Below are 21,435 nucleotides of genomic sequence, written 5' to 3'. Positions count from 1 at the left end.
TGGGCCATAAGTACAGCCAACCTATAAAACCTTCTATCCCTAATCCTTCAGCTCCATGGCTGACCACTAACATCCACACCCAGTGCCTCCACAGTCTCCCCAAACAGCTCCAATAGCTCGGTACCAAATGTTCAAACACATACTCCTATGCAAGGCATTTCACATTCAAACTGCAGCACCTACTACGCACATGGCAGTGTGTGCTCTGGCTATGCAAAGTGCCTTTTCTGCATTGTAAACCATGCCTTCCTTCCTCACTCATCCCCTGTGTGGAGATTTGCAGTATTAAATGTCTCGTCTCCAGCATATATGAATAGTTAGTACTTACTGGTACTATGATGCAGAATTTGTTTTACTTTTTTAGAACATTTTCTGCTGTAACAGGATTTGATGAAGGGAGGAGATTGGAAGTGTTTATGTAAAATAAGGGAACTTTTCATTCCGGATGGATTTTTACATGCTGGGAAGAAAATAGCACAATTTGACAAAACAGAGACTTAAATTTTCTGCACATATGAAGTGTGCATGAAAACACACGGGACACAGCTTGCTGAACACTCAGGCAGAGCCTTGGGGTAATAGAAATGGTGGCAGACAGGGCACAGGACAGAGAAGCTGGGTGCCTGGGGGAGTCTGGAGTCACCATGCTGGGTTCATATGACGTGCCCACTTTACTGAGTGACTCAAAGCCAGCCTCTTCACCTCAGTTTTCTCACCTGGAAACCAAGACTATAGTTCCTACATCACTGAGTTATGTGTAAGATGACAGTGCATTAAATCATTTGCCTGGCACAAAATAAAAACACCATGTGCTACCTAAAGGAAGAAAATTAACAGTGACCATGTCTACAAGGACGCTCTTGTTGGTAAACACTGCAGTTTGGTTGTGAAGAACAGCAGAATATTAGAAAAGACTTCCTTCATGTCTCTGCCAAGGCCAGTGCCATAACAGCTCTAATCCCCAGGCCCCTGTGAGAGAGCCCTGAGTCCCAAACAAGAAAATAATGATCATTACTATGTCAAGCCATGCACCATGCAATTGACAATGACAGCCATGTCAACTTCCACAGCAAGAGCTTCTCTAAGTCCAAGGAAAACGAGTGAGTGCAGAGGGGGACAAGGCCACCCGAGGAAGGGGCAGCTCAGCCTCTAACACCTGCAAGGCTGGCCTTACACTACTTTCTGTTCACTGAGTGCCATGGGATACAACGGAGACACGCTGCTCCATTTAACCCTCACGGCCACTCCCAGAGCTAGGTGCTATGGCAATGCCTACTGCACGCACAAGCAAGAGTCAGGTCTTCGCCTCTGTGAGAATGGCACACTGAGTCCCAGGGAAGGGATATAACACACAGTTCACAGGCTGTGAGCAAGCCCCAGGGTTAAACACTCTGGACACTGATACCCAGAAAGCCTGAAGTCTCCATATTGTTTGTTAAATCTCAGAGGCCAACCCGTGTTTCCTTAGCAAGGCAGTTCCTCTTTCACAGGCACATGAATAACGGTAACAAGTTACAAGTAAACTTGTGGGTAACAAGTTAAACTGGACCAGGGAGAGCATCCCGAATCTGCTTCCCCACCTGTCACCCCAGCTGCAGCACCCACTATGGCAATTTCTAGGATGTTAAAGGCACTTCCACTTCTTCTCTGTCATTCAAAACAGTCCAAATTGCAAGTGCCTGGGAGAGGCTGTCTAGGAATAATTCACATTTTAAGTCAGTTTTAAAGAAATGAAATAAATCAATTACACACTTGGACTCTCTACAGTTATTGTCATGTTTCATGAATGTCAGAATCAGGACAGGGGAAATGGAAGAAAACATTGTCAATTGTTGTGTGGCCATGGTTCTTTCCTGCCCTAACCTTCCTCTTAGAGTTTCTGCAGTCTAGGCCTGGATTCCATCCAGCAGCAAGACTCCATTTGAGTTCCATATCTCTCAAAGTGGGAGATTAAAAAGACGAATTAAACAACCCAGAGAACAGTACCACACAAGGCCCACACTTTCAGACCACTAGCTTCCAAAACAAAGAAAAGTAAAACTCACACACAGACATCACAAAGGCCCAACAAGCAGGCAAAGGGGCCAGAGGACTGCTCCCAGGAGGATTCAGTGATTTCTGGGGCAAATACTAGTCATCTGGGTTCTCTGACACATCCCCAAAGAGATGGAGGAACAGCGCCAAGTTCAAGTTCAAGAAATGATACTCAAGTTAAAAAAAAAAGCTGAAAATTATATAGTGAACAGAAAAGGTGAGAGGGGGCTCAGAACTCTTGAGAGACATACAAGAGAGTCCAGAGAATAGCTCTGGGGAGGAAGCAAGGGTCAGAGCCAAAGAAGCAACTCTGAAGTTGGGCTCTTAGGAAAGAACAGTTCTGTCCAGAAGATAGGGAAGGGGGAAAGCAACCCAGACAATTCAGACCTGAAGGCTGTTCAGAAAAACTGGAGTCCTGGAGTCTACCATGACCACGACAAAGATGGGCAAAGTACCCTGTTAAAAATGGCAGTGATCTTGGTTCACAATTACTACTCTGCCATTCAGCAGTGATACTGGGAAGGGACATCTATGCTGGAGGTGAGCATTCTCTTCAGTTTTGCACAGGGTAATATGGGAGCATTGCCATCGGCAGCTGTCTGCAGCCTGGGTTGGAATGTAGAGTCAAAAAGAATCCTATCCACTGACTAGCATTCGTGGGGCTGGATTGTAATCATCGATATATCAACCCGTTACAAACTCTTTGACCTACAGCAGCAACCTGCCTGCAAGATAAACTGGTACCATAGTTGCACAAATGTTATGGAACAACCAACCTTTTTTTTTTAATTGCATTTAAGGCCCAACCGATGAGATGGAACCCAATCCCTGACAGTGCTAAAGAGGCCAAGAACCTGGGACTGGATAAGCGTTGGGACGGGGGGGGAAAACCTAATACTACTATTCTGCTAAAGGAATATCACAATAAATTGACTCCTAAAGGCATACCGCTATAACCATAGATCAGCGCCGACTCAACTAACATTAGAAAACGTCTTTCAGTAGATGGGAACAAACACAGAGACCCACAACTGGACAATCCACAGAGATCGGGATATTTTGAACATTCATTCCTAAATGGGATGTCTTCACTACCCTGTCCTCCATCAGCACCACAGGTGCTCAGGGATCTATGGGGAAGGAGAGGTGGAACGGTTGTAAGAGCCAAAGGTGATGGATGGCTCCAAGGTCATACAACATATATCTTACATACAACAGGACTAGTGCACATATGAACTCACAGAGTCCATGGAAGCACACACAAGCACAGGTTCAAGATAGACAGGATTTCAGCACCGAGAGGAGAGAGAGGACACCTTGCCCTACCTCTAACATAGACGTTATCTGTAATTGATTTCCACTCACAAAGGGAAAATCAGTTTTCTCTAATGGAGTGTCACTGGATGTATGAAGCACACTGTAGGCAGGCCTCATGTCCAGAAGGAGTTGGCCAGCACAAAATGTAATCAATAGGATTTCTGTGAACCTTTTGATTCATTTTGTTATTTTGGCTTTTTTTCTTTTTTGTCTTACTGGGTTTTGTCTATTTTGATTTTTATTTTTGTTTCTTAGTTCTTATTCTGTTTCAAAAGAGAAGAAAGAGAAGATAAAGTTGGGTCAGTAGGAAGGTGCATATGATCTGGGAAGGGGAAAATGTTCAAAACATACTGCATAAAAACACTAATTAAAAATTAAATGAAGTTACTATTCATCGAAGGTAAAAAAAATAAATCTAAAACAGACAAACGTAGCAGCAGGTGCGTCTGTGCCAGGCACTATGCTGGATGCTATAATCCCACCTACTTCAACACTACAAATAACTTTCAGCCTTCCAGAGGAGGAGATAGAGCCTCAGAGACTGAGAGCTTTTCCTCACTCCTCCAAGCTACTTACTGCTCATGAATAGTACCTGTCCAGTCCCACCATTATCCCAAGCCCACCATTATCCCAAGCCTCCTACAGCACTAGAGGGCAGGGGCTGGAGCGGAAGTAGCCCAGGGACATAGGAATGGTGTCACAGAAGACTTGGATAAGGACATAAACTATTCTCTACCTGTAGTAACTGGCAGCTAGAGTAAACCCACCAATTTTTGCCTCATGCAGTGTCCTTGGACTCAGTGCTAGACAGAGGAGAAGGAGAGATTTCCCTGGAGGATGGAAGTCCCCACTGCAGCTTATAACCTAAGAAAATTGCTGCCACTGAGACACTGGGAGGAGTCATGTTAATAGACTGACCACACACATAGATAGCAAGAAGCAGTAAGGACCATGTGCCTCTAAGGGAGGTTACATGACATCCATCCATCCTTCTATTGACTCACACACAGTCTCTATGCCAAATACAAGCCTGTAGCATTGAGAGGCACAAAAGGCCCTGTGAAATCCTTTTTCCATAAATACCACTTCAAAGAAAATACAAATGTGCATGTGCATGTGTGCATACATGTTGGCCAATGTCTGTGTTGATGCACATGCATCGGGAAGTGTGAAGGAATTGTCGATTGACCTTGACCCCTCCATTCATGCCACAGGATTTGTCAGAGGTAGTTCTGAGGCCTTGGTGAGGACTGAGGTAATCAAGCAGCTACCAGGCTGGGGAGATGGGCATCTTGGCTGTTTCTCTCTGGAACTGAAGCTTTGCTTTGCTCTTTTCTCTGATCTGGTCCCTGGATTCTATTCAATAGACCTCACTTACATACTCTAGAGGAGCCAGTAGACAGGCAGGAATGTAGGAGCCAAGCCTCCACTGGCTTTGGTTCAGAATCCCAAGGAGAAAACAAACCATTAGAGTTGGAATTCATTTCTAATGTTACCAGGTCAGCCCTGGTGTTCCGCAACCCCCTTTCCTCCTATGCTACCCCCACCCATGCAAAAAAAAAAGCAAGGAACTTTAAACAGCTTTTTAAAGGGTTTGTGAAGGCTTCTTGCACATCAAATGGTTCTTCGTAAACAACATTTTAATGATTTCTGTGTAAACAAATCAGAAACATATGGATTAAATTTTCTTCAAGATATACACATGTAATTAAGGGGGAAAGTGCTTGGCAAAATGCATTTTGCATTTTATCAAACTCAACATTTGAAAAATAGGTTGAGACATCTGACAGATGTAAAACCAGAGACACAGCCTGTCCTACGGCTCATACTCATCTTCTGAGCAGAAGAACGAAGTCTGCCTCATTAGATCTTGGCTCTGCCTCTACGCTGTCTAGAGGAACCTGCTGCACTGTAGCAGACACACCATTCCTCTGACTCTGCAACATCGGCATTAGGTCTTCCGGAAGCTTCTTTCATTTTGCAGGGCCTCCAAGCACAGCATAATCCCATGGCCCATACTTGGTCTGACTGGTATTCTTCTGGGAAGTCTAGCACATAAAGGTCTATCCTAGGCTATATCCTGCAATTCACACCTTCCCATCCACTTGACTGGGGTAGTGAATCCTGCCATCCCCCTCCATGACTGAGCAATGAGAGGAACGCACTTCGTCAGCCTTCTCTTCTTCTGTGCATGGATTAAGTGCAACTGTGTTTTCGGTTGTAGCCTTCACTCATTTGATCCTTGCAGCAGGAATCTGTCGTCTGTGTACCGTATCCAGGGCAATGTATTGGGCTTCTTCTTTTACAAATTCTAGATTGCACTTGCAACTCTGGGACTCCAGACCCTAGGTGTCCCACCACTGCCCTCTAGTCCAGGGCCATGCATATCCCTCTCCCTTGATGTTCTCTAAGCAAGGTCCAGACTCTTCTTCCTTCTCAGTCTTCTTTAGGATGAATATATCCTAGGGTACACGACATAATTATTCCTGACCAAGTTGTCAACTAGCCTTCTGGCTTCCATGAGCTTCTGATGGCTCTCCCATCCTCCCATGCCTGACTAGACTTCTAAGACTCCACGGATCATGTCTTGAACTATACCAAAATCTGCAAGAGCCCAACCTCCCATGCTCAGCACCCCAGCCCCACTAACCAAAACTCCCCCAGTGATGTGGGGTGTCCTTACGCATTCTGCAAATATATGCTGCTTTTGTTGGTTGATGAATAAAGCTGCTTTGGCCTATGGCAGGGCAGAATATGGCTAGGTGGGAAATCAAAGCAAACATACAGGGAAAAAGAAGGTGGGGTCAAGGGAGATACCAGCAGCTGCCAGAGGAGAAAGATGTCATAGCATCTATGGTGAACCACGGGCCACATGGCGATACACAGACGAATAGAAATGGGTTAATTTAAATGTAAGAGCTAGCCAGTAATAAGCCTGAGCCATCAGCCAAACAATTATAATTAATATTAAGTCTCTGAGTGATTATTTTATAAGTGGCTGAAGGACTGGGCAGGACGACAGAAAAACTTTGAACTACACCCCATTGTCAGAGTTTAGCTCCTCAGTACCTCCCCAAAGACCCACTTCCTAATGCCACTCACCCTGTGACAAAGTATTAACTATGAACTTAAAAGGACATATACATTTAAATCACAGTGTTTATACTACATGGCCACCATGTGCCAGACAGCCTTACCTATTCTTTTTTTTAAAAAGCCTCCTCAGGCATGGCTATATTCATTCATTATCCACTAGAACTCATGGTTAAAGAAAATGGGATACACACTTGTATGTATTCATGGATGTGGTGGTGGAGTTAGTCATGGAGACGTGAGAGTCTCAGCAGGCAGTTCTGAAGCTAGCTCCAGCCTCTTGCAGCTCCCACTCCACACAACCTTATTATAAGCCTTCTTTCTTTTGCAGAATCAGCCAGAGTATGTCTCTCTTGCTTACAAAAACCATGTAATGTCATAATTCTGGCTGACTAGGATAGCAGACATCAGCAAATAACCTGCATGGGGAGGTCAAGACAAAAGGACACTAGGCTGACTCTTCCCTGCCTTCAGAGGAGTCCAAGGGAAGAATGAAGGCACAGAAGCAACACAGGCCCAGGACAAAGGCAAGCTCACAGAGGCATGCTCACTACCAAGGTGTGGAGGAACGAAGAAGTCTATGTTGGAGCTGATTTTAAAGGATGGGGCACTGGAGAAGCAGAGATAGGGAAGGGAAGGGTTGTAGGAATTAATGGTGAGCGCTGAAAGGAAGAGAAAGGCATGTGGAAGGGGTGGAGGAGCTATCACTAGGCAAACAGAGAAGATGAATGGAAACCATAGAGTTGATTTGGAGAACAGGGCATCTTCTTCCACACACATACTGGAGCAAGCACATATGTATACAGCACCCCTCACATAATGCCTAATATGTACAGGTATGTCTCCATCTGTATTATGGCATGTGCTTATAAATCTTTCATGCTTTCACCTTCTTAAAGTGTGCCCTACTGGTGATCCCTTGGTCCTCATGCACTCCAAGACACCTATGAATGTAGCCCAATGCAAAATCAAAACCTTAGTGGAATCCTACAAAATTAATTTGTGTTTGTTTTTATAACTCAACTGTGGATTTCTTGGGTGTAAGTTTTGTAAATTACATGGTGCTGCAATGTCAAAGGTTGGACCTGCCTACAAGGTACTCAACAAAGAGTGCAGGGTTTTCCAATCCCCTGCCAGATCGCTGGCAGCTGTGCAGAAGCTTCTACCCTGTGCTTCACTTCTGGAAGACACTTACAGCTCTCAGGGCCTAGATGTTCCCGTCTCCACGAGTCAGACTCACAGCTCCTAGTGATCTGCTAAGAATAGTTAGTAATGACTCTACCATATCTGATGCCTAAGAACACTCAAAGGCTTCTCTAAAGAGCCCAGAAAATCCGGCTTTTTTGAGCCCCCATGGGACTTGCACATGCGTCACCACTGGTGAAAGTGCAGTATCTTTTATACCTAAGAGAATGGCAACCACAGGGAGAATCACTGGCCTGGTTGCTAAGGAAGCAGGAAACAGGGGAGACATTTTGGAGTTATCTGTCACTTTCATCTACAGCGGGAAATTCTGCCCAGCACTGAAGCAAGCACACAGCAGCGACTAGAGAGCATCAAACAAACACTGCCGTGTGCTCACAGGTCCAGCCTGCTGGGGGAGAAGAACCATGTACTGGTTCCCTTTGCCAAAGGCAAGATCCCACCCCAGGGACGTGAGAGCCGGTGACCAAGCCCAGAGCCTGTGTTCTGAGTACATGCCATCAGTAACCAGATCTAAGCGGGAGGCCTTCTAAACATGAAATCTATTTCTGCAGCTTGAAAAGAGACTTTGGGAGGCTGGTTTGAGTTAGAGTAGAGTCAAGAATTTTCTTTAAGTTCCTCTCTCTCTCCTATGGGCAGTTAGTTCCTGCCTGGCTGAGACAAGATATAGCCCCTAACTGACCCTGGTTCACTTTCCACAGCCTGGCAGGGTGACAGCTGAACCTGGGTAGGAGATGACAGGCAGGTCCCATGAGGACAGCCAAGGATGACTTAAATCTAATTATTCAACTCCTATAGCTCAAACTCTCAGACTGTCAGGACTCTGCCTAGCAGTCTTCATGAGGCTATTGGAAAAGCCCGTGTGAGCAATGACAATGTGAGCCCTTCTGCACCACTACCATCAGAGGATACAATTAGGCCTTTAAGTCCTAGGGTGCAATTAAATCTCTATCATGGTGCTAATGGTTCAAGCAACCTTGAAGTCACTGTCATGTTTTAAAAGACCATTTTGGATTGTTTCATGTCTGAAATTACTCTGTAAAATCATGTTCATTTTTCATCTTCTGTTCAAAACATATTTAACGCTAGAAATGGCTTTTCCTGCTAGCTACACTACACAAAAAGGCAGTTTAAGTCTTCATCAGCTATTACTACTATCCTGCTCTAACTTCTATTGGGCAATGCTGAATGCCAAACTCTCCATTTGGGCCCTAAGGATCCCAGACATGGCCCAACCCCAAGTTCTTTGAAGGCAGTATAGATTGCTATCGCTTTTCAAAGGGGAATTGGGAAAGAAAAGCTATTCCCTGGACTTTGCAGTCCTATGACTTTGCAGAGATGCGGTTATAATGTTGATGCCCAGTCTTCCAGTTATCTCACTAGCAGACTACAATTTCTCTGAAGAAGGTGGCTATGTTTGGCTCACGATGGGACCCCTAATAATTGTCAGAATAATTACTGGCATGGAAACTGCTTCCCCAGACTCTGAAGGGCAAGTAATAGGCAAACCATGAAAGGGAGCCAGTAAGTGTCCAGTCACAAGACGCAGGCACAAGAAAAATGTTCTTGAGCTCAAGATGGAAGCTTATGGTTGACCCGGCCCCTTAATTGGTGATTCAGAGCAATTAGGAAGCTAATATGCTTGTGATTTCCCCAAAATTGACAGTTTAGTGCATAAAGCTAGACCTATATCGTCCTATACCCTCTGACTATGTAGCCCAGATTGACTTAGAAGAGGAAATAAATATTCCTCCTTCTTTTCCCTCCAAAGTGCTGGAGTTGCATATGTGTGTCACCATAGCCAATTTGTACACAATCATTATTTCCATCAGAGAGGGGAGGATCTGTGAACTTAAGGGGAGGAGTCATCACTGGAAGCAGGTATAATGAGATTAGCCAGCCCAATTTGATGGAGGAGTGTCTATGTGTTACTTTCATTATTAATAAAGAAACTGCCTTGGCCCTTTAAGAGACAGAAAATTAGGTAGGCGGAGTAGAAAGAACAGAATTGTGGGAAGAAGGAGTTGGGCAGACACTTCAGACAGTCGCCATAGTGAGTCGCCATGCTTCTCCTCTCTGAGATGGATGCAGGTTAAGATCTCTCCTGGTAAGCCACCCCTCGTGGTGCTATATAAATTACTAAATATGGGTTAAAGCAAGATATGAGAATCAACCAATAAGACGCTACAGATAATGGGCCAGGGGCCAGGCAGTGTTTAAAAGAATACAGTTTCCGTGTAATTATTTTGGGTAAAGCTAGCAGGGTGGCGGGGCTCATCTACACCCATTGGATGCCAGTGCCCAATCCTTGGCCACCGAATTTCCAACTCAAATGGTCAGACATGAATGTTGAGAAAATAACTTCAGTGTCCACATGAAGGATGGATTTGGGGAACTCAAGTCTGGACACATGGAACCTTGTTATGTCCACACTTCTCTATGCTGGAAGGGAAGAGGATAGCACACGGCTTGCCCCTCAGCCACCACAGAAGCTCCCCAATCCTTAAACAACTTCAAGGAAGTACAGCAGGAAAATGAAGGGACAAACTGGGATAGTAAGCATGCCGATTAAGGTGGAGTAATCTTGCAGATAACGGTGTTAAATGAAACAACCTTGCTTCCAACTAACACAGTAGTTAACCAGTTGTAACAGAGACTGCAAGGCAGGCGGAGCCAAAGATACTTACAGAAAAGGCCTGCCGATAGTTGCACTGCACATTCACATGAAGAAGAGGGCATCCAGGCAGACAGGTTCATGTTTAACCCACCCAGACGACGCTTGCAATAGCTGATATACTCAGTATGCATTCCTCAGTCTGCCACCTCTTTGCCCTCTAATAGGAGCAGTGGCAAGGAGTCTTACCTTTGTTGTACATGTTCGTTGGCACCTGGACATCACTCAGACTGATGTTCACAGGCAAATTATTAAAGTGGTCGTTGGGGGCTAAGATGAATTCTTTTCCCAGTTCCAAGAAGTTCCCATCTTTGTCCCTTTCGTTGATCAGCACGGCATTGAAGTATTCATACTGGAAGAGAAAGTCAGATGGTATTAGAGGTCAGTGACTCAGGCTTAAGGGTTAGAACCTCCCGGAAGACCTGGGCACTCATAGTATGCTGCCTCCTGCTTTTGTGATGCCCCTCTGCTCATGAAAAGAGTCTCAAAGTCTTTGCTGCATTTGCATGGGTGCAATAGTGTTAAAGAAATATTTGCCAAAGTTATTTAATAAACGCTGAAAAAAACTTTATCTGAGCACAGAAAAAATGCTATAAAACATTTTAGTCTTTATAAGTTGAAGATAAAACATGTCCTAAAGTAGCTTACATATTTACGTTGGATGTGGTTGAAAAAGCAAGGAATAGGAACACATATACTATATCAGTCACCACACTGTGAAGATAACAGAACAGGTTAGTAACAGAAGGGGAGGGGATGCGCTTTTATACAGAATGTTCAGAGAAGGCAAAGAGGCATGATGAAGGGAGAATGTCAACTGAGAAAAGATGGAGAAGGAGCATCTCCATCAGAGAGGGCAGCGAAGGAAAGACTCTCTCATGCAAGTTGCTTCTTGCAAAAGGCTTTGTCACCAACATCTTCCATATGCAATCCTGATGTCATTATGAAAATTATTCTAATGTCTTCGGGGGTTAACACATTTGATTCTTAATATGTTCTAATATATTAAGTAGGTATGAAATTCCAACTCTAGTGCTCTACCCACCCCCCCCAAACTCATGCTGTTACCAATTTTACAATATTGCAAGACACTCTATGTTTGGTTAGAATTCACAGATTAGTATCTTAAAAGAATTATAATGATAAGGGCATCAACAGAAAAATTTCTATTTACAGCATGCAAAAAGAGGCCATAAAAAGGAGAGTGATGGCTAATATACAAGAGAATCAATATAAAATGCTAAAATTAAAACACACAAACAGATATAAAAAGCTTTTTAAGGACAATGAGTATGGACACAGTTAAAGAAAAAATCAGTAGGTTTGATGCAGATTTCTCCACCTGAAAACCAATGGGAAAATTGGACCAAAGTATTCTAGAACTATGGGACAATTGCAAAACATGGAGTGCATATATGCAGAAGGGAAAGAAAGTATGTAGAAAGTAAGTTGATGTCCAGAGGCTGAGAACTTCCTGAAATTAATGGCAAACACAGATCCAGGAATCTCAGAGAACACCAAGCACAATAAATATGAAAGTCTATATTGGAACTTAACATATTAAACTGCAGAAAATTGAGGATAATTCTTGAAAGAATCTAGATAGGGGAAATGCTTTCTCCATACACAACTAAACTGGCTAACGTTGGCTGTTAACATGACTATGTCTGGATTCAACTAAAACCCAGCCAGCTGGGCATGCCTTACTGGTGTAAGATGGTATCTCAGAGTCATTTTGATTTGCATTTCCCTGATGGCTAATGGATGGAACTAGGAAAAACATCCTGAGAGGGGTAACTCAGACCCAGAAAGATGAACATGGTATGTACTTACTCATAAGTTGATACTAGCTACTAGAGGAGAACTTGAGGGAATAGGGTATTTGAGATGGATGAAGGACAGAGATGGAGAACAAGGAAAGAGATTAATTGATTGAGAGGGCCATTGTGGGGCTAGCAAGAAACATGGCACTAGAGAAATTCCCAGGACTAAACCAGGATGATCCTAGCTAAGAACCTAAGCAATAGTGGAGAGGGTGCCAGAACTGGCCTTGCCCTGTAGTCAGATTGATGAATATCTTAAATATCACCATAGAACCTTCATCCAGCAACTGATGGAAACAGGCAGAGACCAGCAGCAGAGCACTGGGCTAATTTCCCAAAGTCCAGTTGAAGAGAGAGAGGAGTGAGAATATGAGCAAAGAGGTCAAGACCATGATGGGGACACCCACTGAAAGAGTTTAACTGAGCTAGTGGGAGCTCACCAACTCCAGCTGGACAGGGAAGGAACCAGCATAGGACAAAGCTAGACCCTCTGAATGTGGGTGACAGTTGTATGGCTGGGGCAGACTGAGGGGGCCACTGGCAGTGGCAGCAGCATTTATCCCTACTGTTTGTACTGAATTTTTGGAGCCCTCTTTGGAGCATCTCTTTGGAGGGACACCTTGCTCAGCCTGTATACAGAAGGGAGGGCCTTGATCCTTCCCCAAAGCAACGTGCTTTACCCTCTCTGAGGAGTGGATGGGGAATGGGGTTGGGGAAAAGGTGGAGGGAATGGGAGGAGAAGAGGGAGTGGGAACTGAAATTTGTATGTAAAATGAAAAAAAAAAAGATAGTTTGCTTTCTTTTTAAAAAAAAGAAAAAAGAAAAATAAATAAATAAATGACTTAAATGTAAATCTATGCCTTTTGTTTCTTGGATAAAGAAGCACTAATCAAAAAACAGTTTGGGGGACTTTATAAAATTCAAAAATTTCTCAAAATTAAATCCCTCATGATAAAATAAACAGGGAAGTCACTGCTAAGGAAAAGCAATCACGTGCAGAAAGCCTGCCAGTGGCTTTCCCCAACAATCCATACTGAACTCAAGTGACTCACTTAAATTCCACTCACAATATGGGAACGTGTTCCAAAAGAAGGTGTATAAACAGCCACTGTGCAGACTAAAATATGTTCGACATCATTAGCCATTGGGGAAGTGAGAAATAAAACCTCGATCACAAACCGTTTCACACCCAAGGGAAAGCTAAAATAAAACTCTGACATTAAAGGTTGCTCTGATACTCAGTAACCAGAAATCTCATACAGTTGCTTGGGAAAATATAAAATGCCATGAATATTTTAGAAAAATATTTTGTGCTTTCTCACAAAGTAAAACATATCCCACCCTACAACCCAGCGGTCCCTGCCTTTAGGGAAATGAGAACATACATACACCCACAAGAAAATACTTATGTGAATGTTCACAAAGGTCCCTTTCATAGCAGCCCCCAAATAGAAATAACTCAAATATCCCAAGAGACGCAGGGATAAATGAGTCTTTGATATCTTCATGCAATGGGTTACCATTTGAGAGCAAATTACTGATCCACTGAAAACATGAAAAGAAGGTCGGGTGCATTGTGGGCACACATCTGAGATTCCATTTATTGTGAGTTCTGAAGAGGGCAAGGTGACTCTACAATTTTGAGGTAGAGTGGGGGTATTGAGAAACTTCCCATGTAGTGTAGTGTGGGCCACACAGATGTATCCATTTCTCAGTATTCATTGACTTGAATATTTAAAATAAAACAACTATTTTACTAAATAGGAACTGATGTCTCAAAAATATAATCATTAAATCTTTTAGTTATTTTTAATATTACCAATTCATGAACTTTATTTTTACCTATTTTTACATGTAAACATATGGTGTATGTATGCATAATCACATGTGTAGGCACACATGGTGTGAATGCACATGCTTATACAGTTAGGTGGAGGCCAGAGGTTGACATCTAGTGTATTCCTTGATCTTTGTCTACCTTATTTACTAAAGCTAGATCTGTCAATTAACCCAAAGCTCATGCCTTTTAGTAGAGCAAGCTGGGCTGCCCCGAGAACCCTCCCTCCCCTTCTCAGCCTCGAGAGTGCTGGGATTACAGGCATGCATCCCATCTGCCTGACTTTTCCATGCATGCTGGGGACTTACTTGAATCCTGGTCCTTATGCTTACATGGCAAGCATTTTATCCAATGAGCCACCTTCCTAGACCCCAGTTCATGAATGTTATAGATTCAGAATGTAAATGAACAATCCCCCCCCCCACTCTGTTATTTAAAAGCATCATTTTCTTGATAAGTACCATAAACAAAAGTAGCCAAATCTTTCCCCTGAAACCAAAACCTTGATCACCAGGATCACGAGGGCTGCTTATGAGGGAGGACTCTGCTTTCTAAGTATCTCCCAAGGGCAGTACAGACTGCCAGACTTTCTCAAGCTCAAATTTTCATCTCCCTATTCCCACGGGATTGATAGCTCCACTCACAAAACAAAGCCGTGGCCTGCTCCCCAAATCACAGTGCAGCTATGGCTTGCATATCATGTGGGCAGCTTTTAAACATCCATGTAACAGGTTAAGACTCAAGACTCAGGATACAAATGAAGTGAGGATGGAAATGGAACAACACTCTCCTCAGAGTGGACCCATCTTTTTATCAAGGACAACTGTGTTCGGCTTGTCCTGCCTGAGTCCATGTGTCCATCTGTACTGATATGGAAAAGTCTGCCTTATCATAAGCAAGGAGCAATATTCCTCAGAGAGGTGGGACACCATGTGCAGTTAAGCCCAGTGGACTGATTTCGATCCTTGGGACCTACGTGGTAGAAGGAGAGAACCAGCTTCCGCAAGCTGTCTTCCTACCTCTATGCTCATGCACATAAACACACATAAAGCAATAGCAATCATAAAATAATTAATAAAATAAAATAATTCCTTGGACCTCAGAAGACAAGCTGCCATCACCAGGCTCAACTCTGATCGTGTGATTGAGGAAATCGCATGCTTAGTCCACATTACCTTAACATTGTTAACTCTTCCTCACACACCTAGCGTCTTTAGTGAGTATGCTGGATGACCTACTAGATGTGGCAGGAGCCCAAAGGGTATGGATACAGGAGACCAAATGTAGCATGCAAAATATAAGACCTAAAGTGGCAAGAGAGCTTGCCCTGGTCAGAGGATGAGGGATGTGGTGGTTCTCTAAGGGAGTGTCTTAAGTTCTTCTATAGGGCAGGACAGCCAGGCTTTTCTGGCTACAGTTAGGCAACAAACATCTCGGGCTTTGGAGTTTTGCTTCAGTACTTCATACACAACAAATTGATCCATTAAAGCTTGATTTAGCTCTAGTTTACACGATGGAGCAGAAGATGTGACCTTCAGTGTGTAGTTGCCCGGTCCCACACTGGAGTACTGTGGGGTTTGGGAGAGACATCAATAAAATAGCACAGAATCCTTGGCTAATGGAGATCTTCAAAGGTGTCTGGGAATAGGGTCTAAGAAACTGGAGGCCTGAGCTATGTGGAGGAGAGACAGAAATAATTAGGCTTGGAAACCCGTATGGAAGGATGCAGACACACAGTCTCCTGGATGTGTGGGTAGAGAGGTGAGAGCTCAGAGAAGAAGGTTGAAGGGGCCAGGACAGAGCATCCCAGATGTTAGATGAAGAACCTGGACATTTTTGGTTGTGAGCCTAATCTTTATTGGCTGAGTCATCTCTCCATCCCTCATTTTTCTAGATTTTATTTCTGATATGCAAGCATCCTTTCCTCTTAGAGGGTTTTGAGCAGCATCTCCAACATATATATTTGTTTGGAAGTCAGTCTGTGCTACTATCTAAATCTTATGCTAATATGCACACATCATAAAACACCTCGAAAATTTATATACAAGCCGGGCCTTGTGGTGGATTAAGACTGATGCAGGGGGATTACAAAATCAAGGCCTCGTTGGGTTACAGAGCAAATTCAAAGTCAGATAACTTTGTCTCAAAATGAGAAACAAAGAAAGGTCTGACAGAGCATGGAACATCTGTGAGGTTCTGTGTTCAATACCCTGTACACCTAACCAACCAACCAACCAACCAACACAGAAAATGATACTCAAAGTGACTAGAAATAAGAGGCCTCAAAGGAAATCCTGGGGGCTCATCTTGCTCATCTCAGGACAAGGCTTAAATGTTGCATCCTGGTATTGTCCAAGGCGGATCTGAAAGCTGTGAACCTCGCTGCAGAGTACTGATGAGGGACCTTCAGTCTAAGGAACAAAGTCTGGAAAATACATGGAAAGCCAAGGTTAAGTAACATCACAAAGAGAGCTGGTGAGACGGCTTAGGAGAGGAAAGGTGCTTGCCATGCAAGCAGCAGATCTGAGTTCAATCCCTGGAAAACATGTAAATAAAGAAGGAGAGACTCAATTTGATGGAGCTGCCCTCTGACCTCTGCATACATGCTGTGATATGTTCACCTACATGTAGCTATCATAAATACAATGGGAAATAAAATTAAAATGGTAGATTTTTCTTAATTTTTAATTTTATTTTTATGAAGATTATTCTTTGACCATGTCATATACACATACAATGCATTCTCTTCACAAAGCCCTCCCACCCTTTTAAAAGCCCCTCCTTCTTTCTCATTTCCAGTACATTTACAGGTCTTTTGGGTTTTGCTTTGTAGCCCACTAAATTTAATTTTTATTATATTTATTTGTGTATGTACATGAATGCACATGTGCCACACTGTATGTGTGGAGGTCAGAGGTCAGCTTGCAAGAATCTGTTCTCTCCTGCTAGCACGGTGGTTCTCAACCTGTGGGTTGCAACACCTTTGGCAAACCTGTCTCTAAAACTACTTACATTATGACTCACAACAGTAGCAAAATTACAGTTATGAAGTAGCAACAAAATTAATTGTATGGTTGGGGGTTACCACAATTATGAAAAATGTCATATTCAAGTGTCACAGCAGTTGAAGGTTGAAAACCACTGTTTGTGGGTATCAGAGATCCAAGTCAGCTCATCACCACTGGTGGCAGACACATTTCCTCATGGAGCCATTTCTCTGGCCCCTCACTGAATTTAGCCAGGACCATTCGTTGCAAGGTTTCTCACTTCAACTCACTTTGAGAATGAACAATGCATACATTAAAGTGGGTTGGGACTGGGTGGGATGTCATGTGGAACATTCTCCAAATTTATCTGACAAAGTGTGTGTGTGTGTGTGTGTGTGTGTGTGTGTGTGTGTAGATGCTATCTTTTAATTGGTTCACAAATCCTCATGGGAACAGTTCCACACTGCAAGAGTTGTATTTGTGTCATATACAATGGTATTCCCAGCCCCAGCATGGTGACATCACAGATAACTTGGTGGCTGATGGACCAGATAACAGTTTCAGCATCTACGTGGGTAGCAGGCCACTCCTGGAGTCCACAGACATTGCTCTGTAGTCACTTTTGTGCATCCCCATGATGTCAGGGAAGCTTCCAATGGACCCGTGTGGACTGAACATAAGGGAAGCATGGTGGCCAATTTATATCGTTTCATGGCATCTGCCACTATTGAGGACACTTTTGTAGATGACTACAAAAGTGACCAGGACCAATGCTCTGCACTGTCACCATCAAATGAAGAACACTGAGATTTTGCTCTCCATCCCACTGACCTATAGAGGTCTTCATCTATACTGTTGTTGATACAGACCATAACTACTTTCAGTTCTCATTGGGTGTTGCCCAGGCCCAGCTGGAGGTGCTACAGGTCTCATTAGTGGAGCATGGGAAGGCTCTGTTTGTGTGCCCTGCCTGATGGGAAGGCTGTGGCCAACTGAAGCTTTTGAGACAGCATCTCCACCACAAGAAACTCAGTCCCTCCTCTGAAATATGGCCTAGCCTGTTCCTGCCACCCACAGCCTTGAAACTCCTTACTCCCCAGTTTAGGGACTGGTAATCTAGAGCGTAAATATTTTAGGTTTTGCAGACCAGACGGTCTATGTTGCAACATACAATTTGGCTATTTTAGTGATGGCAGCCAAGTGCAAGGTATAAACAATGGGATGTGAGTGGGTTCCAATAAAACTTTATTCACAGAAGTAAGCAGCTGGCAGAAGACAGCCTGAAAGCCTTCATTTTCTTATGGCCTTTCTAGATTCTTCCTTTGTTCTTTCTGTGTGACAGGAACCTACTCTCCCCCAGAAAGATAGCCCAAGGCAGTACATCTCCATACTGGTAGAACCCGAGTGTAATTAAATCGCATTCCTGGACAGGGCCCAAGCGCTAGGATTCGTTCCATCCTCCCAAGTTACCCAGTATGCAGCACAGGTTGAGCCATGGTGTTTGGGGGGTGCTTCTGCTTCTTCCTGCTGGATAAGTCATAAAACAGAAGAGCCTCAAGACACTACTCAAGGACCTGCTTTGTAGGTGGCAAGCGTGTGCTGTACACAGTTTTCCCTGGTGATTCTATTCTGCCTTTGGTTGCTTCCTATGTGGGCATGCCACAGACACAATCCCCTGTAACCTCCCAGAGAGCAGGCCTGTACATCACTCCACACTGACTCAGCCCTGAACCTGACTTGTGCAACTCATGAAACTTAGCCTGCAGGGGAGACCCTGAACACAGTCAAAAACCCTTTCAGTAAGTGACTGTGAGCCATCTATCTTCAGGTAAAGTGCAGAGACAGACACATGCAATAATAGGGTATTAACGTATAGGATACATTTTATGCCTTGCCTGTGTTTGCTTCAGTTTTCCCATCTGTAAGATGGAGAACTGTGAATGCATTCATTTCTGTGTGCCAAGCTGCTATCCAAACATCCAGCAGAACTAGGACAGGCAACAACTCAACAAAATGATATCCATGGTAACAAGTTCCACCCCACCTGCAAGGTACAGACTCTCCTTTTCTTCTTAAAGCCCTTCTCCTCAAGGGACTAGCTGGATTTTTTTTTCTTTCTTTTATGGTATTGCCAATACTGGACATCCCTGAAGGATTATTTTGAAAGCTGACCCCGTTAGGTCCTGTTGACATCATAGATCCCTGGATGTCTGAGGCATCTGCCCTTCCCCAAAGCCCTCTTTCAATATCCCTACTACAAAACCCATTACCCAGAGGCCTTAACAGACATAACCAAAAGGACATTTTAGTATTTCCAGCAGAATAGGACGAAACTCTTGAGCTGTCTGATTCCCATGTAGACCTTCCTTGAATGTGGATTTCACACTGTAAACCATTCAAGATGCTTGACCCAGCCTATCTGGCCATAAGAACCAGAGCTTGGGAGCTGAGTGTACAGGGCAGTACCATGCTGGCTTCCTAAGTCATCCTGAGATACTCTGACTCAGTTTCATTTTCTATTGAGTTGAGGGGGTGACATTCCTTCAGATCTTTCTAAAGACAGACTAGGAAGGGATAAAATGTACAGGAGCAGTGGGCACCGTGCCAACAACAAGCTCTCCATGTGTTTGGGTTCTCCCCTCTCAAGCTTGTTTTCCAACCCTTTCTTGCTCTGGGATGATAGCCAGCCTTTTACAACTTAGATTAGAAAATAAAAATTAATAGGAAGATTAGTCCCAAATGAGGCAAGCAAATATCCAGCTCTCCAGATATGCGTCCCCTGTGCATAAGTGACAGAACCCACTCCTCACTCCAGACCCTCTCAGACGTCTAGAGCCATTTGGTTACTGCTCAATAATCTCATTTTCTCTTCATGGGTGAAAATTGATTTGTAAATGATCTGTTCCAGGATATTTCTGAGTATTAACATTACATTAACTCACTTACATTTCCCCTAGTGTCAGAGTTCCTTTAGGAAGAAGATAATGAATATCCTTCTTCTGCCATCTGGGATCTGCAGCCTGAGAGCCACTTGTGTCGGTTAATGACCGAGCTGCTTAGACAGACCTTGTGCGGATGCTGTCTGCCAGCCACTTAGCACTCAATCTTGAGAGCCTCAGGGTGGAGGGTTTTACTCCAATGCGCTGATCAAATCCCAGCTCTGTTGCTGTGCCGGAACCTCTCCTACCCCGTCTCTCAAATGAGTTCACAACCACTCCTGTTACAGTGGAGTTGACTTGAAGAGTCAATGGAGGAGGAATAAAAGGTACATATCCTATACCTAGATCATGGCACAGCGTTCAAATATATAGATATATAAAATATAGACGCCTTTATTGCGGCTTAAATGTGGTCGTATACTGCAAGTTTCCTATGCTTCTAACCACTCTGGCTTACACAGGTGACGTAATCATTATGGCAGTAGAACTGAGGGATGGGCAGAGGGAAAAGGGAGGTTTGAAAAGGCAAGGTATACACCAAGGCCTCTGCATTGCAGTGAAAAAAAAGGCCTGATAATTAAGGAAGACTTATTCTGTTTCATGGATTTAGATAGCTCTGTTCTTGGTGGTTCAGCCCTAGGCACTTGGGTAAGACATCGCTATGGCAGGGACTTGACAGAAGTGCTTCTTCATGGCAGGCAGGAACCAGAGAGAGGGGATGCCAGGGTCACACTGGCTTTCTCTTTTCCCCACTTTTACATCTGGGTTGCCTCGCTCATGGAATGATGCTAGCCACATTTGGAGCAAGTCATAACCATATTGGAAACAAATTCCCATGCCCTGTCATTAATGCTTCCTGAGATGTGCCTCAGTTATCGCTTACATAATCCTACACCCAGTCAAAGTGACCGTATAGATTCACTATCCTGCAAGACAAGTCCCAGGCCAGCACCATCTCTCTCATCTGAACCCTCAGCACCCATCTGGGTCTCCCATTCTCATCTTAGCAAACTGACATCAAAGAAGACTGAGTAAGTGGCTAGCTCTGTATACAATCCCCCAGGAGCTTCTTCCGCTCTAAGGTCTAAGCGACCTTCGTCTTTCATGTCACGTGCTCACATGTGAGTGAGCACAAGAACATGAAGGACAACTGGCAGACAGTCAACGTGCACATGCACACACACACACACACACACACGCACACACACGCACACACACACATATGTAATAAAATTTTTCTTTATAATACAGTTAGTAGACATCTTTTGGGCCTGTAGCCAGCTGAACTATGATGTAACACTTCCACAGGAGCCCCTTCTATCAGATTGTGGCTCCAAGGTCATCTTAGTATGACTTGACTCCGTCATCCAACCCTCTCCATCTAACCCCTACCCTCTTAGGTTTACAGAATTGAGTAAAAATGCGGTAATAAGAAGACAGTCTCATAACGGAGAGATATAAACTTAGGAACACCCTGGGCCTTTCCCCCCTTTGCTCTGTGATAGTTCTGAAAAGAGGGAAGTCCTCT

General features: G+C 43.9%; 1 protein-coding gene across 1 annotated transcript in view; it reads right to left on the bottom strand.

Annotated features, from left to right (window-relative positions):
- The window catches only part of Cacna2d3 (calcium voltage-gated channel auxiliary subunit alpha2delta 3), an 842,461-nt gene that overhangs the window by 487,426 nt on the left and 333,600 nt on the right, over positions 1-21,435 (bottom strand). The window contains 1 exon segment of the mRNA XM_038350066.1: positions 10,511-10,673. Coding sequence (XP_038205994.1) covers positions 10,511-10,673 — 163 coding nt within the window.

This window comes from Arvicola amphibius, chromosome 12 (assembly GCF_903992535.2).
Source record: "Arvicola amphibius chromosome 12, mArvAmp1.2, whole genome shotgun sequence".
NCBI lineage: Eukaryota > Metazoa > Chordata > Mammalia > Rodentia > Cricetidae > Arvicola > Arvicola amphibius.
This window is presented reverse-complemented; position numbering and strand designations above follow the sequence as displayed.